Source organism: Coenobita brevimanus, chromosome 95 (genome assembly GCF_032717465.1).
Source record: "Coenobita brevimanus isolate Jiangsu-jjx chromosome 95, ASM3271746v2, whole genome shotgun sequence".
In the NCBI taxonomy this organism is placed as follows: domain Eukaryota; kingdom Metazoa; phylum Arthropoda; class Malacostraca; order Decapoda; family Coenobitidae; genus Coenobita; species Coenobita brevimanus.
Genome location: NC_137048.1, coordinates 35,960,969 through 35,985,906, shown reverse-complemented (window position 1 = coordinate 35,985,906; position 24,938 = coordinate 35,960,969). Strand labels below are relative to the sequence as shown.

General features: G+C 42.0%; 1 protein-coding gene across 1 annotated transcript in view; it reads left to right on the top strand.

Annotated features, from left to right (window-relative positions):
* LOC145413290 (DE-cadherin-like) overlaps positions 1–24,938 on the top strand; it is a 122,490-nt gene that overhangs the window by 75,759 nt on the left and 21,793 nt on the right. Inside the window, exons 18-25 of the mRNA XM_080283019.1 lie at positions 2,069–2,219; positions 3,467–3,628; positions 3,939–4,063; positions 5,693–5,854; positions 8,654–8,776; positions 10,812–10,961; positions 17,599–17,771; positions 20,508–20,694. Coding sequence (XP_080139145.1) covers positions 2,069–2,219; positions 3,467–3,628; positions 3,939–4,063; positions 5,693–5,854; positions 8,654–8,776; positions 10,812–10,961; positions 17,599–17,771; positions 20,508–20,694 — 1,233 coding nt within the window. The remainder of the gene's footprint in view (positions 1–2,068; positions 2,220–3,466; positions 3,629–3,938; positions 4,064–5,692; positions 5,855–8,653; positions 8,777–10,811; positions 10,962–17,598; positions 17,772–20,507; positions 20,695–24,938) is intronic.

The window sequence follows — 24,938 nt, the reverse complement described above, 5'->3', positions numbered from 1 at the left end:
ACAATCCCCTACCCTCCACAATCTCCATAATACAATCCCCTCATCCTACACACACAAACCCCTGCTCCCCCAGCAATCCCTCCTGCACCTTCTTCGTTCTTTCTCCCCACAACACACCCCTCCCACACCTTCTCCCCCTCTCCCCACAAAGCCGTATCGATCTGTGGGGAGGCCAGCTTTTGTCAACCTTACGGGTCGTTTTATCATTATTATTCCGCGAACTGGGGACCCTAAGGAACCGGCCTGTTTGGACATTGTATCATGCGGGTAGAAGAGACAGGGTAGACGGGGAGATGGATGGATGGACGGGAGGCGTGAGAGGGAGGTAGATAAATGGGATAGATATTGACGAAGGCGATACAAAAGATAGGAACAGAAATAAGAAAAAAGCATCTTATTTCTTCTGACTTCACACGAATGCTTATTTTATCGATGCATGTATCCACGAAGGATTTTTTTTTTTTCTGTATACAGCATACCTTTTCATATTCATAGCTTTACAAATTTGACCGCAAGAAAATTAAGAATTAAAAAGTAAAGAGAGGAAATAAATAGGGCAGTATACTTGACGAGGCACAACGAAAGACAAGCATGGAAAAAAAAATGTATCTATAACTATCCTCGACCGTGTTATTCTTTTATTCTCTCTTTTATCTTTTTTTTTTTTTTTATGCAGGCATCCACAAAGGAAATTTTTTATAAGGGCTTTTTCATTGTAATTTCAGGGCAAACTTTGGCTGTGAGTTGAGGGAGGCGGGATAACAACTGAGGTAGTATAAAAGACATGCAGGAAAAAGTTCTCCCTCTCCCTCTCTCTCTCTCTCTCTCTCTCTCTCTCTCTCTCTCTCTCTCGTATTATCGCTTTCTCCAGTTTTTTTTTTTTTATTTAATTTTCTCGCTTCATCAACCCACGAGGGAAATTTTTGTGCTTTTTTCACTATATCTCTATAAATTTTGATTGTACGTAGTGGAAGGGAAGATAAATGTGGTAAGACATTGACGTGGGCAGCACACAAAAAAAAAAAAAAAAAAAAAAAATCTCTCTCTCTCTCTCTCTCTCTCTCTCATTAATGATTTCTATGATGTGTATCTTTTTCACTGCATGTACCCACCAGGAAAATCTGCTACACAGTTTTTCATTTTCTTCATTTTTTACACATTCTGGATTTGCTAATTGTCGAAGGAGAGAGAAATATGGCTAGATTCTGACGCTGGCAATACGAAAAAACCAGGAAGATAATTTTTGGTCCTTCTCCATTTTCACTTTCCACGAACTTGTTTCTTTTTCACTCCATTCACCCACGAATATTTTTTTTTTTTCGTTCATTTTCAGGGGTACCAAAGAAGCCCAAGAGGAAAAAAGCTAATCTCGTATCTGTGTTTTTCGTACTTGCTTTGCCTTGAACGTGTGTCTTTCATGCTGGATAACCAAAACGAGAATTTTTTTGAGAGAGAGAGAGAGAGAGAGAGAGAGAGAGAGAGAGAGAGAGAGAATCTTCCCAGAGTTGGACGAATACATAGAAGAAAAGTCGGAACCATCTGAAACACGCACCTGTAGAGACTGGGTTTTCATTGTATCTCGTCAGTTGTATATTTTCTTCACAGGGAACTACAAAGATAGTTTTTTTCTCTGAGTGTACCCTTTTTAATTTCATTTTGGCACACTTGTACCTCTCTCTCTCTCTCTCTCTCTCTCTCTCTCTCTCTCTCTCTCTCTCTCTCTCATTTTCCTTTTTTTCCCTCGCTTTTCTCAAACATAATATCTTCCTCGCTACTTGTACTCAAGGGGGAAAGTTTCTAATGTGCTTTCTCATTACTATTTCTTTATAAATTTTGACTGCTAGCGCTGGGAGGGAAGATAAATGTGTGAGGTATTGACGGGAGGCCACAAAGAACAGGCACAGTAGAAAATAAAAACGTATCTATCATTTTCATTTTCGCCTTTCACGAACCCACGAAGGAAAGCTTTGCATGGCAGGAAGAGAAGCGGGTGGGGGCTATACAACAATCAATCAACACATCAACCCTTCAATCAGTACAATTTAATTTTCCATACACGTCATTTCAGCTGATCTACTCCTTCGACGCCACCGCCTCCCCAGACGTGATGACCAAGTTCGCCCTCAAGCCCAACGGGGAGCTGTGGACTACCCGACCGCTCGACAGGGAGGAGGTCAACCAGTACCGCGTCCCTATACAGGTCACCGACGGCATCTCAGGTCAGTTGGGTTGGGTTGGGTTGGGTTGAGCTGGGTTGGGTTCGGTTAGGTTAGGTTAAGTCGGGTTAGGTAAGGTCAGACTTGATGGAATTAGGTTGTTTTAGGATAGCTTGTGTAAATCTGCGTTGAGCTGGTTTTAGTTGGGTTGCACTGGGTTGGGCTGGGCTGGGTTCGATTGGGATAAGCCGATTTGGGCTGAATAGGTTAGGTTCGGCTGAGATAGGATGGTTTGTGATGGCCTGTGTTAACTTAGGGTAAGTTACCTCTAACAAATAAAGAGTAAAGCGAGCGGGGTGAACCGTAAATTAACCTGCTGTGCATTACTGTAAATTATTTAAGTCTGCTTTCGTAATACGTTTCTCCTGGAAGTACCTCGCATACCTCCTCTTCCTCGGGAGGTGGCAAATCGAAAAAATTTTAATACTAGAAAACGAGATTGCTAAAGAAAAAAAAACACACACACGGAACTGAAAAAAAAAATGTCCTCGAAGAAAAGAGAAATAAAATTCCATCAATACTGTAAGTCGGCTACTTGAGTGATCTTCGCGACAAAACAAACTCCAATCACTTCAAGCACGTCATCGCATGCTTAGAGAAAACAACAGCACACATCGACTCTGGGCAATAACAAATTCACCCAGAAAAACCATCATCACACTGCCACTTGTGAACCAAGCACTTCAAGATAACAATAAGAAACATCCAAATAAAACAAGAACGAACTTACTAGGAAATTCCTCTCCCTACTGCAACTTACAGTGAACCAAGGACTAAACATAATAAAGGAAGCATCGAAACTGAATAAATAAATAAATCCTCGGTATTTCTATATTTTGCAGTACCTTCTGTAAATCAAACACTTCAGAGCAAACAAGAAAATGAAAACACGAAAATAAGAATACGAAAAAAAAAAAAAAATCAACCTTACCTTTTAGTTTTTTCTGCTTAACACCTTTCCCTCCCTCACAAACACAGTCCAATCGAGGATAAGTCACCTGAAAACGAAAAAAAAAAACATTAGATAAATACTAAACTAAAAACAGAACAATACCAATGCACCAAATACTTCTCCCTGCCCTTTTTGAGATGTAACCTTAAAATGTCTTCCCTTCTATTCCGGACACAGCCTATACGTCCGGATGAATAAAAATAGGGACAAAAATAAAAATAATAATGAGAGAGAGAGAGAGAGAAACTAACTTCCACATCACTTTCTCAACCACTCATCCTTCCCTGCCCCAACACAGCCCACGCACGCATGACCACCTACTGGATCACTGTGCAGGACCTGAACGATGTAGCGCCCGTGTTTGACCGTGATCTAGGCGTGTATGAGGTGCAGCTGCCCGAGAACAGAGAAGTGGGCAAACCGACAGGCATCAGACTCGTCGTTAATGATAGTGATATTGGTAAGTAGCAGGGTTGATATAAATGGTTTCATATTTGCAATTTTATCAGCGACACCATCAACATCATTATCAACATCAGCAGCATCACCACTACAATCATCATCATTATTATTATTTATTATTATTGTTACTATTATTTTATTATTATTATTATTATTATTATACTATAACCATCATCGCCACAACCATCACAAATACCACCATCACAACTATCATCATCACCATCACCATTACCATCATCATCATCATCATCATCATCACACCTAACCCTTCCTCCCGCTAATCCACCCCACCTCCCCTCCTTCCCCAGTCAACCACTTCACATACGAGATCATCGAAGGGAACGAACAACAGAAATTCCGAATTGACCCATCGACACGTAACATCATCGTCAACAAGCCACTCGACTATGACATGCCTACACTCGACAGAAATGTGAGTACCATGTCCCTCTCTGAATTCGACATTCTCTCTCTCTCTCTCTCTCTCGCTGTGTCTACGTGTGTCAGGATCGTGAAGTTTTTATCTTCTCTCTCTCGCTGTGTCTACGTGTGTCAGGATCGTGAAGTTTTTATTTTCTTCACTATCTGTGTGTGTGTGTGTGTGTGTGTGTGTGTGTGTGTGTGTGTGTGTGTGTGTGTGTGTGCAGAGCTCGTTATGTATTCGTATATATCACTGTCCATCTTAGTCTCGTTCTATTTCTGTCGGTATGTCTGTTTGTCTCATCTCCACACACACACACACACACACACACACACACAAACCAGTATCTATCCACGTCGCCCCCCTCCACCTACATCGCCTACGCCCGGAGTGCAGAGTCGCCGATAGAACAAAATATATGACTCTCTTGGGTCCTATGCGTCATCCCTGGCTTCGTGTTAGGCTCTACAGTGTACGTGGGTGCTGTGTTCTGGCTGTGTTAGGGTGTTAGAGTGCTGGGATGTGAGCTCTCTCTCTCTCACTCACTCACTATCTCACGCTCGATTTATTCTCCCTTCACTGTCTGGGATCTGTTTTATTTTAGTTTGCACAGTGATTTGGGTGTTGTGTAGTAGTGCTCTCTCTCTCTCTCTCTCTCTCTCTCTCTCTCTCTCTCTCTCTCTCTCTCTCCCTCTCTCTCTCTCTCTCAATTCTCTACCATCTCCTATCTCACACCCAGCTTCTCTCTCCGGACCTCAGCCACTGTCACTCTCCAGTTTGCACACCCACTAAATTTATTTGGCTCACTCGTTCCCACTGTCAGTTTCTCTCTCTCTCTCTCTCTTGCTATGACTAGGGTAAAAGTTTTTCTATGAATATTTAGGCAAGACCGCCTCGTTGGGATCGTAAGTTCTGGGTTGCTGTTGCGATGTATTTCTATGGAACAATGCACCTCTCTCTCTCTCTCTCTCTCTCTCTCTCTCTCTCTCTCTCTCTCTCTCCGGTGAGTGTGTGAACTGCGGAAACAATGCTTCAGTTGCACTAACATAGTCATCTCTACTTCCTAAACTAATTCTCCACGCTCTCCTCTCTCTCTCTCTCTCTCTCTCACACACACACACACACACACACACACACACACACATCCATCTCTCCACCTGCACGCTTATTATCCCCTTTCTCATCTGCCTGCCTCACACCTGCCTGGCCGGAAGACAGGTGTGTGAGAGAGAGCAAATGTTTCTCCCTGCATTTTCACTTGTTTTCTCCTCTGCTTTTCTCCACATTTCTACCTGGTTTTCTTTCCATTTTTATCTGTTTTTCTTTCCTTTCCTTAATAAAATAATTACACGTTTGCAAGAATACACTACACAAGAAAAATATGAGAGAGAGAGAGAGAGAGAGAGAGAGAGAGAGAGAGAGGGGGGGTAATATTCACATGATAGGTTATTTCTCATCATCCTCTCTCTCTCTCTCTCTCACAATCAATCAGTCAATCAATCGAACAATCTCTCTATCTCTCCCCCCACAATCAACCAGTCAATCAATCATCTTTCACTGTCTCTCCCCAACTAACAATCACTCACTCACTCACTCACTCACTCAATCAATCAATCAATCAATCTCTATTTCTCCCCTCAGTTTACGATGCGGGTCAAGGTCAGCGATGGCAACAACTCGCCCGCGGAAACCGAGGTCATAATAGCGGTAGTGAACGTGAATGACCTCCAACCCGTCTTCCAACAAGCCAACTACACATTCCAGGTCACGGAGAACACAGACTGCAACGTGACCCTGGGCAAGGTGAGAGGCTGTGACCTTTTTTTTTTTTTTTTTTTTTTTTTTTTTTTTTTTTTTTTTGGGGGGGGAGCTGGTGGGAATTTATTATGCATCTGTGGACTGATTTTTTTTCTTTCTGTGGCGGTATGATGAGGTTCTGTGGTTCATTATTTTTGTGTGGATTTTTAAGACTATTGTTGAATAATCGAATTTTTTATTCTGTGTCGAAAAGGTGAGATTTTGTGACTTATTATTATTGGTTTTTATTTATACTATTGTGGAATGTCGGACTTTTGTGCGGCATGTCAGATTTTTTTAATGTTAATTTTGAAAGGAATATTGCCAGTTGCGATGGAAATGGTAATCAACACCTGACGAACGAACTGAGTTTATGTGTAATTTTCCAAGTTTTTTATATCCCGTTTTCGTTTTTCCCTCCCTCCCTAGCTCCCTTTCTTAGAGTATCCACCTGTTAGCAGCCTTCAGTACATATACCAGGGTGCTAAGTAGTGAGTAAAGGGCAAGTCTCCCCTCCAGTGGCAGAAAATGGGGTTCCTTGGGCTAAACAAAAACAAAAAAAAAAAACTCTCCCTTTCCCCCAAGCCTCTGTACAATGGTTGAAAAAGTGTCTAATTATTTTTCGCTTCCCTTTGTTGTCCAACTAGTCAAAGCCGAGAGAGGCCTGGTATGCACCTAATCCCATACAGCGTGTGTCCCTTCGGTATTCCCTTTAGTATGATGCTTCAGGGAATAAAGTGATGGATACGAGCAAAGTGTAAAGCAAACGTTGCCCCCAGTGTAAGTAAACGTTCTCTTAAAGTGCGAAGTAAACGTGGTGCAACAGAGGGCGAACGTTTGTCCTTGGGTGTGCATTAACTTCTTTCCTCTCCCTTTCCTGTAGTTCTCTCTTCCAGCATCAACTTACCCTTTCCCTCACTTCCTTCCTTCCTTCCTGTTCGCAAACTTTCTCCTTTATCCTCGAACCCAGCTCTCTCATCTTCTCTGTATCGACCTCTTTTATGTTCCTTCTTCTCTGTTAATTTATCTGTCTGTCTATCTATGTTTCTGTCTGTCTGTCTCTCTGTCTGTCTCGGCCACACTCCTGTTCTTCATCCAGTCACCAGTCATTCAGTACCCTCATACAACCCCTCCACACACCCTTCCTCTTTCAACTCCTGCACTAAATTTCTCCATAAAACCCCCACAAAACCCCTTCCTTACAACCCTAACACATACAATCCCCACCCAACCCCGCCGTCACGTACCCTCAACCTCACACAAACCCAACACCTACACAGAAACCCACAACCTCATCCTCATACAATTCTCATATAACCCCATCTCTAAGCTCACTCTCACATAACACACACCCACACCCAACACCACCTTCACATAACCCCCAACCTCACACAATCCCTCCCACCTACACACAAACCCACAACCCCACCTTCACACAACCACACCCTCACATAACTTCATCCACTTTCAAACTTCTCACAAATACCCTCTCTTCTCACCCTCCCCCCACTCCCAACTCCAACTGGCCTAACCCTACTAATACCATACAGCATCTGCGAGCGGCTTTCCCCCATTATTTCTTAGGGGGTTTATCCAGCTTGTCTTTTCCCCCTTCCCGCCCTTCTTTCCTGCTAAGATCTAGGCCTAGTGACACCCTGCAGCTAATGTGATGTGTTTCCTTTCCTATCTTGTTTCCTTCCTCGCTCGGCCGCCTACGAGAATGTCTGACGGTGTTCTTGTAGTGTCAATGGTACGATGATTATGATAATGATTGATGATAATGATGACGATGACGACGACATGATGATGATGATGATACTTCTAAACTGGAAAGGTTAGATACGGCCTTCCCTTAACCCTTCCCTAAAAGAGGTTTCCCCCAAACGGATTAAATTTGCCTTAAAGTACCAAGAACCAACTGAGAAAGACGAATACTCCTCCTATAAATCTCAAGATATTACTCAGCTCAAGGGAAGACGGTGGTAGTGGAGCGGGCTAATGTGGTGTTTCCTTCCGAATGTTGTTTCCTTCCCCGCCTGGCCGCCTTCGGGAGTGTCTTACGCTGTCTAGCTTAATGTATCGCGCGGGGCGGCAATGGTTTTTATATTTCCTTTGGTTTTATGGTCGCATTACAGTTCTGGCTTATTTTCCCTTTTATTTCTGAACCCTTGAGTATCCGTTCCTTTAGTATTTATTCTGCCAACCAACAGGGACCTATAGACTACAAAGGATTATAGAAGCAAAACTATATTCATTTAATTATTTTTGAGGCAGGAAATACGGTCTTCGTGTATTTTTGAGTACTGGGGTGTCCGTCAGCTCACTAAAGCTCCCAAGCAACAACCGCAATCTAATACCCAGGAAAAGCTCTATCCTTTAAAAGAATAAGTACAATACATTTTTTATAGCTCTACAATAGGATAAAGTCGTGTTCCTAGCTTTTGACTCAAGGGCATATTTCTATAACTTTTTTTCTTCACTTTGGTTTGCGGCGTTTTTTTTTTTTTTTTTCTTTTTTTTTTTTTGCGCGTAGGTTATCTCGCAGTTTAAAAATAAACAGTATCCTCTACTTGCACAACTGCACCGTTACTTCTTTGTCTCACTCCAGGCACACTCTTATCTAATTATAATTCCCTATCATCATTATCATCATCATCATCATCATCACCACCACCATCATCATCACCACCACCATTATCATTACCATCGTCATAATTACCACCACCACCACCACCATCACCATCAGGTGAATCTATCCTCTCTCTATTCTCAAACCTGACAAATTTCCTCATTATCTCTCGGCAGGTGTCAGCACTGGACCCTGATCTGCAGCCGTTAGCCAATCAGAATATCCTGTACTACCTCTCCCCAGACGAGCAGAGGAACTTCACCATTAATGATCGCTCTGGCCAGCTCACCATCAAGGGGGTGAGTATCAGTTTTTTTAAGCCATGGTGCTCATCTTCGCAACTTGGGGCGAGTTATTTACACCCTCTCCAGGGATACAAGGCGACTATAGCATCCAGGTTACCATTACCTCCCCTGGGTGGTATCCGAGGTACTCATTTTAATTACCAGTCCAAAAAGAGTGGGATTTGGACACCTAAATCTTGTGACGCCAGCCGCCCGCACCAGGATTCAAACCCTGGCGCCAATGGGAAGACAGCCTCGTAACCACCAACACTAACCACTCAGCCACAGCGTCGGTAGCCAAACAGAGTACGGGGGTTCTCGTTTAGGTATTTTAAGTACTGCCTCTCCATTTGCTTTTCCTTTAGCCAGCACTTTCCCGTCCTCTAAAATACCTCCTTCCTATAAATACTGCCGCTACATTTACCTCTTCCCGACTCCTACACTTTTCTGTCTCCCAAAATGTTTCCTTCGTATTTATCACTGCTCTTTCCTGTCTCCTCCTTCCGTACTCCCCTTTCCTCTTCCATATCTTCAAAATACATATATTGCTACTACATTTACGTTTCCTTGACGCTAACACCTTGTTCTCCTTGAAGTAGTTTCCCCATCTTGCTATGTTACTTTCCGATCGCATTCTTCCATCATTCCTTTTCTTGTGTTATCATCGAAATACTAATATTGTTCCAAATTTCTTTTCTGTAATATTTTCCCTTGCTCGCTCCCAACAAATGGAAAAATACGTACTTTCCTCAACTTCTTACTCTCCTTCCTATCTTCTTTTATCATATCAAGCTTCATTTATCATCTCAAGCTCACTTTTCCTGTTCCAAATACATAAATCGCTTATACATTTCCGATTTCAAGATGGCACCCCTTTTCTCCTCCCTAAAATAGATTCCCCCCATTTTATTCCTTCCCTTCCTATCCACCTTCTTCGTCTTAAACTCCTACTGTCAGTTCCAAAATCTCCAAAATACATATACTTTCTAGTTCTACATCAATTTTCTTACATGACAACACTTTCACTCTTCTCAAAATAGTTTCTTGAAATATCTCACCGTCCTTCCTGTCTCCTTTTTCCATCCTCTCTGACCCCCTTCCATTAGACATCTGGCCTCCTATCTACTCTCTCTCTCTCTCTCTCTCTCAGCTGTCTATTCCCACTGCTTCTTCCCCCACCCTCTGCTAAGTGTTCTTTCTGATAACTCTCTCACTCTTTCTCTGTTTGTCTCTTTCTCTGTCCTTGATTTCTTTCCATGTTTACTGCTCTCTCTCTCTCTCTCTCTCTCTCTCTCTCTCTCTCATACTTCTTTCTGCTTTCCATAGTTCTAGTTTTTTATATGCAGTTCTTCTCCATTAATTATATATATATATATTTTTTAGCCTCTCGCCTACTAAAGCCATCCTCTCACATTCCCCCTCTCCAAAGCCTCCCTCCCACTCCCTGTCTCTCCGCATCCCTGTCATCCCTTCCCTCCTCTCAACCATTCCCCCTTCTCCCCTAGTATCTTTACCCTCCCCACAGACCCCTCTCCCCCACTCCCCTCTCGTTCCCTTCTCCCCCATCATTCTATCCCTCTCCACCTACTCCACCGGAACCACTACTACAGGTTCCAGACGATTAGTTTACAAAGGATCCCTGGTGACATGACAGATACATCTCTCTCTCTCTCTCTCTCTCTCTGATGAACTTTTAGGGAGTAATCTTTGTGCAGCCTACCAAATCCCTGCAGATATTCTCTCTATCCATCCTTTACGCTCTTCGCTCTCTGTCTAAATCCCCTTGATCACACTTCTCCACCTGTCCCAATGTCCCAGTATATAATATATATATATATATATATATATATATATATATATATATATATATATATACAGTATATCAATCCTTGGACCCACGCCCGTTTGGGCCATATTCAGTTGGAACGACTTAACCCATAAATAGACACCAAGACGTCAAGTCTATTCATTCATCCATGCATCTGTATCTATCTATTCATACCTATCTATCTTCAGTATATCCTAGCGCTGTCCGTTTCTACCCACACAGTGCCTGGACCGTGAGGCAGCTGTGAGAGGCACTGTGACCCTGTACCCTCGTGCCAATGACGAGGGGGGCAAAGGCCACGACGCCGACCCCGCCACTGTCTATGTCACCATCAGGGACCTCAACGACAACTACCCGCACTTCATTAGGCCAGTGAGTATTGTATTTAACTTCAGGTATTTTAACTGCTGAATTTATTTAGCTTGTATTAGCTTAGCTTGTATTGCGCTTACCTTGCTTAGCTTTGCCATGCAGGATTTAAGCTAAGCTCGTGTTGTCCTCTTTCCATATCTGTTTTATCCAATCTAGTTTTACTTAAATACATATTCTTTGTTCAGTCCATCTCCCACTCAAAATTTCTTCACAGATCTATACTTTTATTTCGAAAAATGTGTGTGTGTGTGTGTGTGTGTGTGTGTGTGTGTGTGTGTGTGTGTGTGTGTGTGTGTGTGTGTGTGTGTGTGTGTGTGTGTGTGTGTGTGTGTGTGTGTGTGTGTGTGTGTGTGTGTGTGTTGTCTGTCTCTCTGTTTGTCTGTCTCTCATATAAAAGTCAACCCGTGCAGGGATCTACTGAATTCTTTATATCATCATACAAAGCAAAAACTGGTCCTTTTCACTTATTCAAGAGTCATTCATTTTACCAAACTTAATTTCCCATTCTCAGTTTTCTTATTTTTTTTTTTCAGACTTTTAATCCGTGTAATAAAAATCCCTCTACGTATTTTTATTTACTTATTCTTACTATCTTCTAACAACCTGATGCAGATTGAGAGAGATTTTTCCAACAGAGGGAACCTGTACTCCTTTTACTCTAACTTGGCCTAAAACTGCCATCTCTCCATCTTGAATGCTGAGTTGTAACAATAGATTATCACAAGAATATGATGCTAGTTACGAAGAAGTGCTATGGAAATGATGCAGCACCGCAGCACTGTCCTTACCTGCCATTGATCTACGTGACTTATGCTACAAAAGGACGAAATTCTGGGCCACGTTAAGGTGAAAGGACTTTGGATACAGCCTTTAAAAACCCCTATCATTATGAGGAGTATTTTTTTAAAGTTGAATAAAATCGTCAGGGCTTAGTGAACCATCTAAAATATGTCATTTTTGAGGGTTAGTGAAGAATATTACACACACACACACACACACACACACACACACACACACACACACACACACACACAAACACCTTCCCCCACACGCACACAAACACCCCCCAAACAAACAAACACACACACACACACACACACACACACACACATTCAACATTTTCAAAAACTCTCCAAACACCACACAGAGAACACATTCATTTGGGAGACAGGAAGTTGTCCATAACAGGCAACAGATTCACCTCACCCAGAGCCCAAAATTATCATAAAAGAATTTCGACACCCCGTCCTCTCGGGCAAAAAAAAAAAAAAAAAAAAAAAAGAAAAAAAAAAAAAGGGAGAGAGAGAGAGAGAGAGAGAGAGAATATACGCGTCCTACTGGTGCACATCCCGGAGCATCGTATTTATATATTCATCCTCTTGCATATGTGGTAGTCGTGTGGTCTAGCTGATGCATTAAATAGTCATGGAGGGATTCATTGCATTTGCCGTGAGGGAAGGGAGTGGCTGGAACGCTTCATGTCAAAAATATAGATGCGAAAGATTAAAAATGTTTGTCCTAAAATAAGGATCTATATGTGTGTGGGATGCTAAAAATGTGTGTGTGTGTGTGTGTGTGTGTGTGTGTGTGTGTGTGTGGGTGTGTGTGTGTGTGTGTGTGTGTGTGTGTGTGTGTGTGTGTGTGTGTGTGTGTGTGTGTGTGTGTGTGTGTGTGTGTGTGTGTGTGTGTGTGTGTGTGTGTGGAGAATGCTATAAATATTGCTCTGCCGTAAAAATATGATGATACAAAACACAGAGCGCTAAAATACAAAAAAAAAAAATACTATAATACATATATATATAATTAAATACAAAAAAAAAATGCCGTTGTCAGAAAAATAGATCCATCCATCCATCCATCCATTGCCAGACGCCATGTATCCCAAATGGGGTGGCCAAGGGCTTAGAGTTAATAATTTTTACAGGGAGGGGCACTAATCCTCCACCAACCCCACTTGACGTAGGGATGCCAACAGCATCTGGTGTTCCCAGGCGGTCACCCATCCAAGTACTAACCAGACCCAACGTTGCTTTAAAACGGTAAAAAACTCACCTCCAAAATGGGGGGATATGACATGTTTGTAGAATTATGCCTGACACAGCCCCCAAACTTGTGTCAGGCGTGATGCTTTGAGATTATTTCTAATTTCTGGCCCAGAGAAAGCCTCACCCATTCCTTTTTTTCCTGCACTTTAGGCATGGTAAACAACTGGTTTGCTTATTTTCTATAGAAGAGGCGCAAAAAAGTTTGTAATGCCAAGGTAATCACGCACACTTGGAAAGAAGATTTGAACTGTGTGGGGGTTGCTGGTAGAGTGCAGCCAAGTGAGTGGCATCACCCGGCCTAGGACAAAGCAGCTTGTTGCCGAGGTCTGACAAAGCCCTGCGTCTCGTGATTGACCGGAAACGTTCCAGTGCAACACGATTTTTCCACAGCCATGGACAAACTGGCTTGTTTCCGTTACGGAAACCCGACGCCTTGCGACAGAAAGGAAAACTTCCGGTATGTTGCATGTACCTTACGGAAAAAAGTTGTTCCATTTTCTCAAGCTTCCATTTTATCGCGTGTTTGTTATATCAAGCTTTTACTGTACATGAAATTAAGCTGACTTCAGTGTTATCTGGAGTAGTCACACCACACATAGGCTACCCTATAAATATCTTCACACATTATATCGATACTTTTGTTTGTTACTTGTACAGTGCAAGCTACTAAACACATCTGCAGATCGTGTTATTCAATTTCTCAACCCAATTGTCTTTCCTTAGCTGCATAAAATCATCTGGCTTCATCCAGAATGTTTTTCATTGTTTTAATCTCTTCACTTGGAGGTAGCCAGGATTTAAAAAAAAAAAAATAAAAAAAAAGTGAAAGCATTCACTAATCTCCATATCTCTGCTCCAGTAGCCAATACCTGGCAATTTCCTTAAATATGACTAGTATTAGCTGTCTGTGAAGTTGGGCTTCCGCTTCTCTACAAAGGCAGTCATTCCTTCAGAACGGTCATCAGTGGCAAATGTGGCATGGAACAACCTCTTCTCAAAATGCAGTCCTTCACTCAGGGGCAACTCAAATAGATAAATACAAATATCAACAAAAATACAAAATAGTAAAAACCAAAATACAGACATACGAGAAATTCAAAAAACGTTCTTACGCCATGAAAATAACGAAATACAAAATACAAAAATACTTACTTCTAAAATAATAGATAAATTACTAAAATACAAAAAAGAAAAATTACAGGTATACGTGAGACTAGAAATGTCGTCAGAATGTGATATGCCGCTTTACCTTTACCAGTACATATTTATTTATTTATTTAAATTATTTATTACTACACAGGCAGGTTTTGGCGTCACGGATTATCTGATTATTCATGTTTTTAACCCTATGACTCTATGCCATTTTTTTATCATTCAGTCCTGGCTACTTTTTAATATTTTTTCCCTGTTACTTTTTCCTTTTTTTTCCTTGCCGTTTTCCATAAATTTTTCCCTTCCTCTTTTTTTATACTTTTCCGAGGTTACTTTTTTCCTATTTTGCTATTTCTTTCTTATTTTCATCCTTGATACTTTTTTTTAGTTTTATCGTTGCTGCTTTTTCGGAATCATAAATTTTGAGAAGAATGATAAGTGAATGATAATACTTCTACGTTTTATATCACCCTTTATTATTATTATTATTATTATCAGTAGTAGTAGTAGTAGTAGTAGTAGTAGTATTCACTGTCGTAGTAGCAGTAGTAGTAACATTATCATTTATTACCAACTTACATGCACTCTCAACACGACACCTTATTAATGCAATGGAGAAAAAAGTCCACTATTTCTTCATTTACTCGGCTAATTCCCTAACAATGTAATTAGAGACAGAACACGGAACATTCATATTTGAGGAATTATAATGCCTGGCGAACCGAGTATATATATATATTCCCTTATTAATTATTTCGTTATTAATTTCGTTATTATTTATTACGCTTGTCCTGCCTAATGCTCTCTACATGGGTTCCTGTTAGTCATTATTTTACCGTCTGTTATTGCTGTGTCTTTCGTTACTCATTTTGTCTTTATTTTATATTTTTAAGGCACTTTTTTTTCATCTTTCGCATTTCTATGGCTTTCATCCTAATTTCTTTTTGTTCTTGTTTTTGTTCTTCTTCTTCTGCGTCTTCCTTTTTTTTTTTTTTTTTGTCCGTGAAACTAATTTTTTGCCTTAAAGTTTTTCGTTCTATTTCCAACTCTCTTTCTCATTTGCCAACCGTCCTTGTTATCCGCCTCTCTCTCTCTCTCTCTCTCTCTCTCTCTCATTCAGACAGTAATCTTCTCAGCTTAAGTCATCTCCCACCACTCCTCTCCCTCATTACTCCATCTCCCCTCCTCCTTCTCACCCCCTTCTCCCTCCCTCCCAACCCACTACTCTCTCTCTCTCTCTCTCTCTCTCTCTCTCTCTCTCCTGTCTCTAGGCACTTTCCTCCCTCCCCTCCTCCTTTTATCTCTCCTCTCTTCCTCCAGTTCCTTCATCTATCTCACGACTACTTCCTACTCCCTCCTTACCCTTGCCTTCTCCCCTCCCTGCTGTCCTTCTCTCTTCTCCTTCCTCCCCCAACTCCCACTCCCACCCCTTCTTGCACCTCACTACCCCTCTCTCTCTCTCTCTCTCTCTCCTCCCATCTATCTCGCACCCTTCTCCCTCTCTCCCTCCTCCTTTCTCAACTTCTTTTCTTCCCTCTCCTTTTCCGCCCCTCACTCTACCTCCCTCTCCCTCTCTACCGTCCTTCTCCGTCGCACTCCTTCCTTCCCTCCTTCTTTCCTCTTTCCTTCTCCCTCCCTTTCCTTCCTCTTCCTTTCCCCTCTCCCTCTCCCTCCCTTCCCTGCACCTCCCCGCGGACCCTTCTAATTAGGCAGCTTTTCTCTGTGGTAATTGTCGCATCCTTGCACCAACAGGCGTTCTCATTTCTTCATACTCTTATCATTCATTTTCCTTCGCCCACCATCACATTTCCTTTTCCAAAATTTTCCCAGCATCAAAATATCTTCAGCAATTATAATTTTCTTCGTACTACTACTACTACTACTATTATTATTATTATTATTATTATTAGCATCGTCATCTAGTTTCATTTCCCGTTGCTTTACATCTTATCATCCACTTTATAATGACAACCAAAATCATTTCATTTATATGTCGCCTCTTCACTTATAATTATTGTCTTTCGCTTCTGTAATTTTCCCATTTTAACGCATTACCTTTTTTCTTCCTCTCTTCATATATTCTTTTTTTCATTTGCGATTCTTCTCGTGCTCTAAATATCTTTCTTTTCTTCTTCCCAAATTAATAATAATGACGATAATTTTTTTTCTTTCCTTAATCTTTTAATTTAACTCTTAGGATAAACTGCTCCCACGATTTTCGGTATTACAAAAATTCGTCTTTCACATCATTAATCTTTTAACATTCACTTTTATAATTTACACATTTCCATTCCTTTTAATTTCATTTCCTCCTTTTCTCACATTTCGTTTCTGAAGGTGAATAAAAATTTTCATACGTCTTACACATTCCTTTTTTCTGTTCTGTTTCTCGTATTTACCTTTCATATTTTTTTTTTCCCATTTCATTCTCTCCTTTTCACTCTTCCACGCTCCTTATTTTTCTTTCCAGCACTTTTTTCTGTTTTTCCTATTTCCTTTGATTCTTGCATTTTATTATTTTTTTTTATCCTGTTATCAGTTTATCACTATTACCCTTTTCCTCCTTTTTCCTCACACCTCGTTTTTTTTTTATACCTTTTTTCTGGATGTCATATTTTCAATCTTTTCTCCTCTCTTTCTGTACCTCCTGTATGGATTTCCTCAATCTTTTACCATATTTCCTTCTTTCCTTCTCTCACAATTCACCTTTTCTTCCACACCTTCTCTGTTTCTCGAGTTTTCAGTCTTCTCTCCTTTCTTTCACCATCTCTTTTTTGCTCTCTTTCCATTTTTCATTTCTTTCTTTCCTTCCCACAATCCACCGTTCCTTCCACATTCCTTTTCTTTTTCCCGTGTTTTTTTTCTCTCCTTCCTTTCGCCATCTCTTTCTTGCATTCTTTATTTTTTATTTTACTTCCTTCTTTCCTTCTCACAATTCACCTTTCCTGCCACATCTCTCTGTTTCTCGTGTTTTCAATCTTCTCACCTTTCTTTCACCATCTCTTTCTTGCACTCTTTATTTTTTTTATTATATTTCCCTCTTTCCTTCTCACAATTCACCTTTCCTGCCGCATCTCTCTGCTTCTCGTGTTTTCAATCTTCTCACCTTTCTTTCTCTGCCTCGTCTTTGGATTCGGTCAAACTTTTGTAATTTTCCATTCCTTCTTCCCTGAAATCATATTTTGTATTCCGGGAGGTGACTCACGAGTTTTCCCTGTTTCTACAAATTTTCTTCTTTCTGTTTCCCACGCGTGTATCTCACCTTTCCCTCTTTTTGGTTTTCATTTTTCTTGTTACTATCATTATTACTGTTTCTTTTCTTGTCGCATTTATATCTTTTCTTCCTCACTCCCGCCCGTCTCTCTCTCTCTCTCTCTCTCTCTCTCTCTCTCTCTACCTACCTACCTACCTATCTATCTATCTATCTATCTGTCTTCCAGGACCAGAGCTACGCACGGATTCTGGAGAACATGGACCCCTTACTAGTGGAACCTGTTGTCATTGAGCTGGATGATGTGGATAGCGAGATGCATGGATGTCCCTGCTCCCTGGAGTTCCACGCATCCACACCAATCAGCGTGAGAGATAAATTCACCCTCACGCCCACGGGAAGGTAAGAAGGGCGGGGAAATGGGTGTGGGGAAGAAGGGGAGGAAGAGAAGGAAGAGGGGGAAAGAGAGGAAGGAAGAGGGGGAAAGAGAGGAAGGAAGGAGGGGAAGAGAGGGATGAGGAAAGGGGAGACGGGGTATGGGTAAAAGAGATTGAGAAAGGGGACTGGGTAAAGGGGAGTGGGGAAGGAAAGAGAAGGAGGGGTGAGAGGGGAGGAAGAAGGGGTGAGAAGGAAGGAAGAATAAAAAAAGAAGAGAGGTGAGGAGGGAGGTGAAAGAAACGGGGAAGGAGCGAGGTTGGGAAAGACAGTTGACAGGAGTGTGGTATGAGAGGAGGTGAGAGGAACAGGGAAGGATGGATGACGAGTGTGGAGAGAGAGAAGGAGGGAGGAAGGGATGGGGAAGAGGAGAGGAGGGGAGAAACAAACAACTGAGACCAAATACCAATAAGTTAGTGACTGAAAAGGAGTAAAATAAAGAAAATAGTGAGTTACAGAGGAAAGAAATTTCAGATAAAACGAAACATCCAAGGAAGGCAAATAAAAAGGGAGTGATTGAGACGGGAGAAAGCCAGCTGAAATGATCAAACCAGGCTGTTAAAGCCTGCCCGCCAGCCTGTCAATTAAACCAGTCAGCCCTGTCACTCATTCATTCACTCTCACTCATTCACTTACTTTCTCACTCATCCACTCACTCACTCTCACTCAATCACTCATTTGTTCACCTATTCCTTCACTTTCTCGCTCGTTCACTCTTACTCACTTCCTCTCTCATTCATTCATTCACCCAACCACCAACACACAACTTCCTCCTTTCCTCCCTCACCCACCCACCCACCCATTCTCTCACTTTTTCACCCACTCCCTCACTCACTCACCCATCATCCCACCTACTAACTCACTCACTCACTCACCCATCATCCCACCCACTAACTCACTCACTCACTCACCCATCATCCCACCCACTAACTCACTCACTCACTCACCCATCATCCCACCCACTAACTCCCTCACTCACCCATCATTCCACCCACTAACGCACTCACTCACTCACTCGCTCACTGGGCAGCCGGCGGTGACTGATGGCTAATTCAATATCTACCATTCCAGATCTATTTTTTACGAACAGATGACAGCCCGACACAAATACAACACACACACACACACACACACACACACACACACACACACACACACACACACACACACACACACACACTCATACACATACACACACACAATACACCCATATCCACTTCATACACACTCATACACTTCTGACACATACACGCAAATACAGCCCACCAAAATACAAAGACGACGACTCAAATTCATTAATACACGACATAAACTATACCCAAATACATCTGAATACAAGATAATACACTCAAATACTCCTAAATACACTCCGATGCAACACAACTACACATACACTCAAACTACACCCAGAGACAACTTAAATACACTCGAATACAACTCAGATCCACTAAAATACATCCAGGTTCACTCAAACACACCTAATACAACACAATACATCTACACACAACTCAAATACACTCCAATACACCTCAGATACACCCAAACACAGTCATTACATCAGCACCGCATCATCCAGCTCCCAAACTGCTTTTAACGATTGATTCCCCTCACTTCTACAACTTCCTTTTTTTTTTATTTCTTCATGTTTTTTCCCACCAATTTCGCGAACCCATTTTTTTTTGGGGGGGCGGGAGGGGGAGTTAAATGCCAGCTCGAAAATCCAATCTATTCTCAACATATCATTTTCGGCGGAAGAATCGGTTTTATGTCTATTGTGTATTTTGACTGTACCGTTTTTTCTTCTGTATCGCAATTTCGTGTGTGTGTGTGTGTGTGTGTGTGTGTGTGTGTGTGTGTGTGTGTGTGTGTGTGTGTGTGTGTGGGAGGAGGGAGAGGTAAATATTAGCATGAAAGCCTGATTATGACTACACTTTTATGCGTGGCATGGATGATTATGACTACCAATCTGTTCTTATCATTTCATTATTTTTTTATTTTTTTATGAATATGTCAATCTATTATCAATTTATTTATTTATTTACCTTATGGGGGAGGTGGGTTGGGTGGCATTCTGTAAACGTAATTTCTAAACATTTTTTTTTTCTTGGCGGGAGAGAGAGAGAGAGAGAGAGAGAGAGGTCAGAGTTTAATCCATGGGGGGGCGAGAGGTAAGTTTTAAATCCACCTGGCAATCCAATCTATCCTGTGCATATCAATTAATCTGACCTGTATGAGGAGGTGCTTTAATTACCTGTATCTTAATTAAACCAACCTTCCTCTGCCTCGACCCTCTCAATATTGATGGACGTTCCTTAATTGTAATCGCTGGTCAATGTTACATCAATGCCAGAGATCATTAACCCTTTCCCTGCCGTACGTGAGCTTGGGATTCTCTCTCTCTCTCTCTCTCTCTCTCTCTCACACACACACACACACACACACACACACACACACACACACACACATACGATTTCCCTTCAACTACGAGACATTCCACCCATCAAAGGTCAGAAAAAATCCATCTCGTGTGACCCTTGCTCAGGCTTTGATAATTTTTCTCTCTTTTCTCTCTCCACTTCATCCTTCTTCCATCCACTACTCCACATGTCAACTCCCTCTTGCTTTCCTTTCTTCTTCCATCCACACCCACAGTCATCAACTCCTCCCATCCCCCCCAACGCCCCTTCTTTCTCTTCGGTCCAGATCCCGGTACCGACTGAACCTGGTGTCAATGCTGGACCGGGAGGAGCAGAAAGTGTACCGGCTGCCCTTCACTGCCCGGGACAGCAAGGGAATGGCCGGGACGAGGTATCTGACACTGGAGGTTGGCGATGAGAATGACTCCCCTATGTCAGATGGCCAGAGCAGCATTAAAGTCTACAATTATCAGGTGAGTGGGATTCTGTGGGGGGTTTAAATGGATTCTGTGAGGTTTAAAGGGGTTCTATGGGTTTTAAAGGGAGTCTGTGGGATTTTAAGGGATTCTGTGGGGTTTAAAGGGATTCTGTGAGGCTTTAAAGAGGTTCTGTGGGGTTTAAAGGGATTCTGTGGGTGTTTAAAGGGATTCTGTGAGCTTTAAAGGGATGCTGGTAGGTTTAAAAGGATTCTCTGGGAGTTTAAAGGGATTATGTGAGATTTAAAGGGACTGTGCTAAATTTAATGGGATTACGTGGGGTTTAAAGGGCCTGAAATTGGACACTGAACGTTTAAAAGGACTGAGAGGATCTGGAAAAGTGTGAAAGAGATTTACTGGATGGGTGTAGCTAGAATCAAGGAAGTTGGTATGAGAGGGACTGTGGGATTAAGAGAGGGACTGTGGAATTAAGAGAGGGACTGTGGGGATTAAGAAAGGGACTGTGGGGATTAACAGAGGGATTGTGGATGCGGTAAAGGGATTCTGGATAGCAAGGGTATGGCTTGGAAGGGATATCTCACACTGATGGCTGGGGATGACTCCCTCTACGCTCAATGGCGAGAGCAACATCGTCTATAATTATCAGGTGAGTGAGATTGGGGGATTCGGAGGGGAACTGGGAGAGTTTGAGAGGGAGCTTGAAAAGAATGCGGAAGGAATGGGAGTCTGAAAGGTTGAGAGGGAGTGTGGGAGGGTGTGAGAGGGGTACTGCGGCGGTTTGAGTGGGACTGGATTAAGGGAGTGGAAGACTTGGGGATTTGAGACTTGGGGATTTGATAAGGGGTTGATGGAGACTGAGAGGGATTGACGAAATGTGAGTGGCGGGGAGGGAGGTAAAGGAGAGAGTGAGAAACGTATCTGAGTAAAAAATAGGCACCACCCCCCTCGACACACAGACGAAAAAGTCCCAACCAGACATGAAAAAATAGGAAAAAGGAAAAAGCAAAAAACAACCACCTTGTCCGACTCGCAGATAAAAGACTCAACCAGACCTACGTATAAAAAAAACTTTCACTCATAAAGATAAGTAAATATATAAATAAATAAATACATGAGAAATTAATATCACACATCCAGATCTGCATTCACCAAGAGTTTTTAAAAAATTAATAAATACAAAAGGTCTGAACATTTAATTAGCAGTATGTATCCTCCTGGGTGTGTAATTATAAAGGAGCTTAGCCAATATGCAGAATAAACACCTCTCCATCGCAGATTACTGTTATGAGAAAGAGTTATGTTTTGGTGTTTTAATCTTCACACTGGTTGGGTTATGAAGAGAGTAGTGGCTGTGTTTGGGAGGACAAGTGTTATGGAAGAAAAAATGATAAGAAAAAGACGAGGAGGAAGAGAAGTGAAATAATGGAGCTAAGGAGAAAGGATTAAGGAAAGGGAACAAGAGGAGAGAAGCAAATACGGTAGAAAAACTAGATGAAATGGAAAAGAAAGTGGAAACAAGAAAAAACAAATGAAGAGAAAGTACAAAAACAACAACACACGATCCAGGGAACAAAATAAAAAAAACATCATCAACATCACCATCATCATCAACATCACCATCATCATCATCATCACCATCACCATAATCACCATCATTGTATCAGTCATCGCAACCACCACCATCAGAATCACCGTAACCCACCGTCACTCATCACCATCAACATCACCATCATCATCATCATCACCATCACCATCATTGTATCAGTCATCGCAACCACCACCATCAGAATCACCGTAACCCATCGTCACTCATCACCATCAACATCATCATCATCATCATCTTTCTTCTCAATGGTGGGGTGAGTTTGAAATATCACAAATCTTTCTCTAAACAACAAATCCATACTAATCCCCCCCACAAGTGCATTCACTAAGGGGGGAAAATACAAACGAAAAACAAGGTCTGAACATTTAATTACGAGCGAACATACTCTCCTGGGAATCACATTGGCGCACAAAGCAATAACCAACACAATAGCTCCCTCTCTCGCACCCAGCCTCCTCCCTCTCTCTCTCTCTCTCCCCTGACCCATTCCCTTCACTCCCACCTCTTCCCCCGCCCCCTCAGTACCTGTTTCCCCCACTGCTACCTCCCCTTTTAATTCAGCAATGCCCCTCCCCTCCTTAACCCCATTCCTCCTCCTTCCTTCCCTCCCCATCTTTCCTTCAATATTTCTTTCCCTCCTCCCCTACTTCCCTCACCCCTCCTCTTCTCCATCCACCTCCTCGCTCTCTCCTCTCCACCCTTCCTCGCAGTACATCTCTCGCCCGCCTCTCTCCCTCCTCCTTCCTCAATAACATTCTTGCTAACCCTTCTCTTCTCCTCCCCCCATCCACCATCTCCCCCCTCCCAATTACTCCTCCATCTCCCCGCTCTTTCTCCTCACCTACTGAACCCCCCCATCCCTCCCCCTTCAGTCTTCCTCTCTCCTTTCTCCCCTCCTCCTTCCCTTCCCCCATCCCCTCCTCCTCAAACAATACCCCTTCGATACCTAGCCCTTCCCCGTCCCACCTCCTCCACTTCCCCTTCCCCTCTCAAACCACCCCTTCCCAACTATCCTCCCCCCTACCCCCACAGTATAAAAAAGCCCTCCACTCCGTATTTACTCCATCGCTAATTAACGCAGAGGTTCGCAAAGAAGATTAATTTGATTTTAGACTAGCATTTTCTACAGCATATTTCCCTTTCTGTTTTCGCATCGGGCGCTGTACTGAGGGGAAAGGTTATTTACTAGAATGGCAATTTTTGGATTTACATTTGTTAGGAATTCAACTATTTTGGTTAATATATTTACTCCTTTATTCCTTGATCAAATTATCCACTTATTTTCTCGTTTTTTTTTTTATTAATCTGTAAATCAATTAAATTTTAGTTTTTAATTTCACATCTCAACTCCTTTCCATGCTTTTCAGTTTTTTTTTTTTTCCGACAAATTCATTCTGGTAAAGGAAAGAAATATACACAGACTCGCTTAAGGAGGACTGAAGGAATGGGCTTGCTGAAGACTGCATTAAAACCAACGACAATACGATGTCATTAGACGATACCAGGAAATAATTACACTCATTTACGGAAGCCTGGACGAGAATAAATGCTGAGTGTGTTTCTTGGAATTATTTACAATTTACAGAGGTCTGAGCAGGCATGGGATCACGTACTGCTGGGATAGTACACTGGGATAATACACTAGAATACACTGGGATAATACACTAGAATACAATGGGATAATACACGAGGAGAATATACTGGGAGAATATACTGGGAGAATACACTAGAATACACTGGGATAATACACTAGAATACATTGGGATAATACACGAGGAGAATATACTGGGAGAATACACTGGGAGAATACACTGGGATAATACACTAGAATACATTGGGATAATACACGGGGAGAATATACTGGGAGAATACACTAGAATACACTAGGAATATACACAACTACAAATTAAGTAAACCAATAGATCAAAATACACTGCTAGGAGTAATACAGGAACATGTACGAGGAAGGGATAGTTGATTATATTGCTAGGAAGTTAGTGACTGCCTGGGTCTACTAGGAAATTTGCAACATTGTCACTTTAATGCAATGAAGTACCTTGGTCATTATTTTTTCCTCTGTTAATTCTTACTCTTAGGTTTGTCTCTGTTCTAGGTCTGTGATTCTCTCTCTCTCTCTCTCTCTCTCTCTCTCTCTCTCTCTCTCTCTCTCTCTCTCTCTCCACTAAGCCATTTTTCTCTGTCATTCCCTCGCTCACTCCAACGTATCTCTTCTCATTAATCATTCTCTCTCTCTCTCTCTCTCTCTCTCTCTCTCTCTCTCTCTCTCATCGATTTCCATTCCCGACACACTCTGCTCCATTCTTAATGATACGAACTTTCATCTCCTCTCTCATTTTCTCTCATCTCCAATCTCCTTGTTATTTCCTCTCTCTCTCTCTCTCTCTCTCTCTCTCTCTCTCTCTCTCTCTCTCTCTCTCTCTCTCTCTCTCTCATTATCTTTCTTTTTACTCCATTATCGATTTTCAGTTCCTCCTCCCAGTCCGGATGATTCTGTGTCTCTCTCTAATGACGCCAGCTTTCAACTCTCTCTCTCTCTCTCTCTCTCTCTCTCTCTCTCTCTCTCTCTCTCTCTCTCTCTCTTATTTTCACTCATTCTTTAAAACCTCCACAAGAGAGGGGGGAAGAGCGAGGAGCTTTGGAAAATACGTAATGG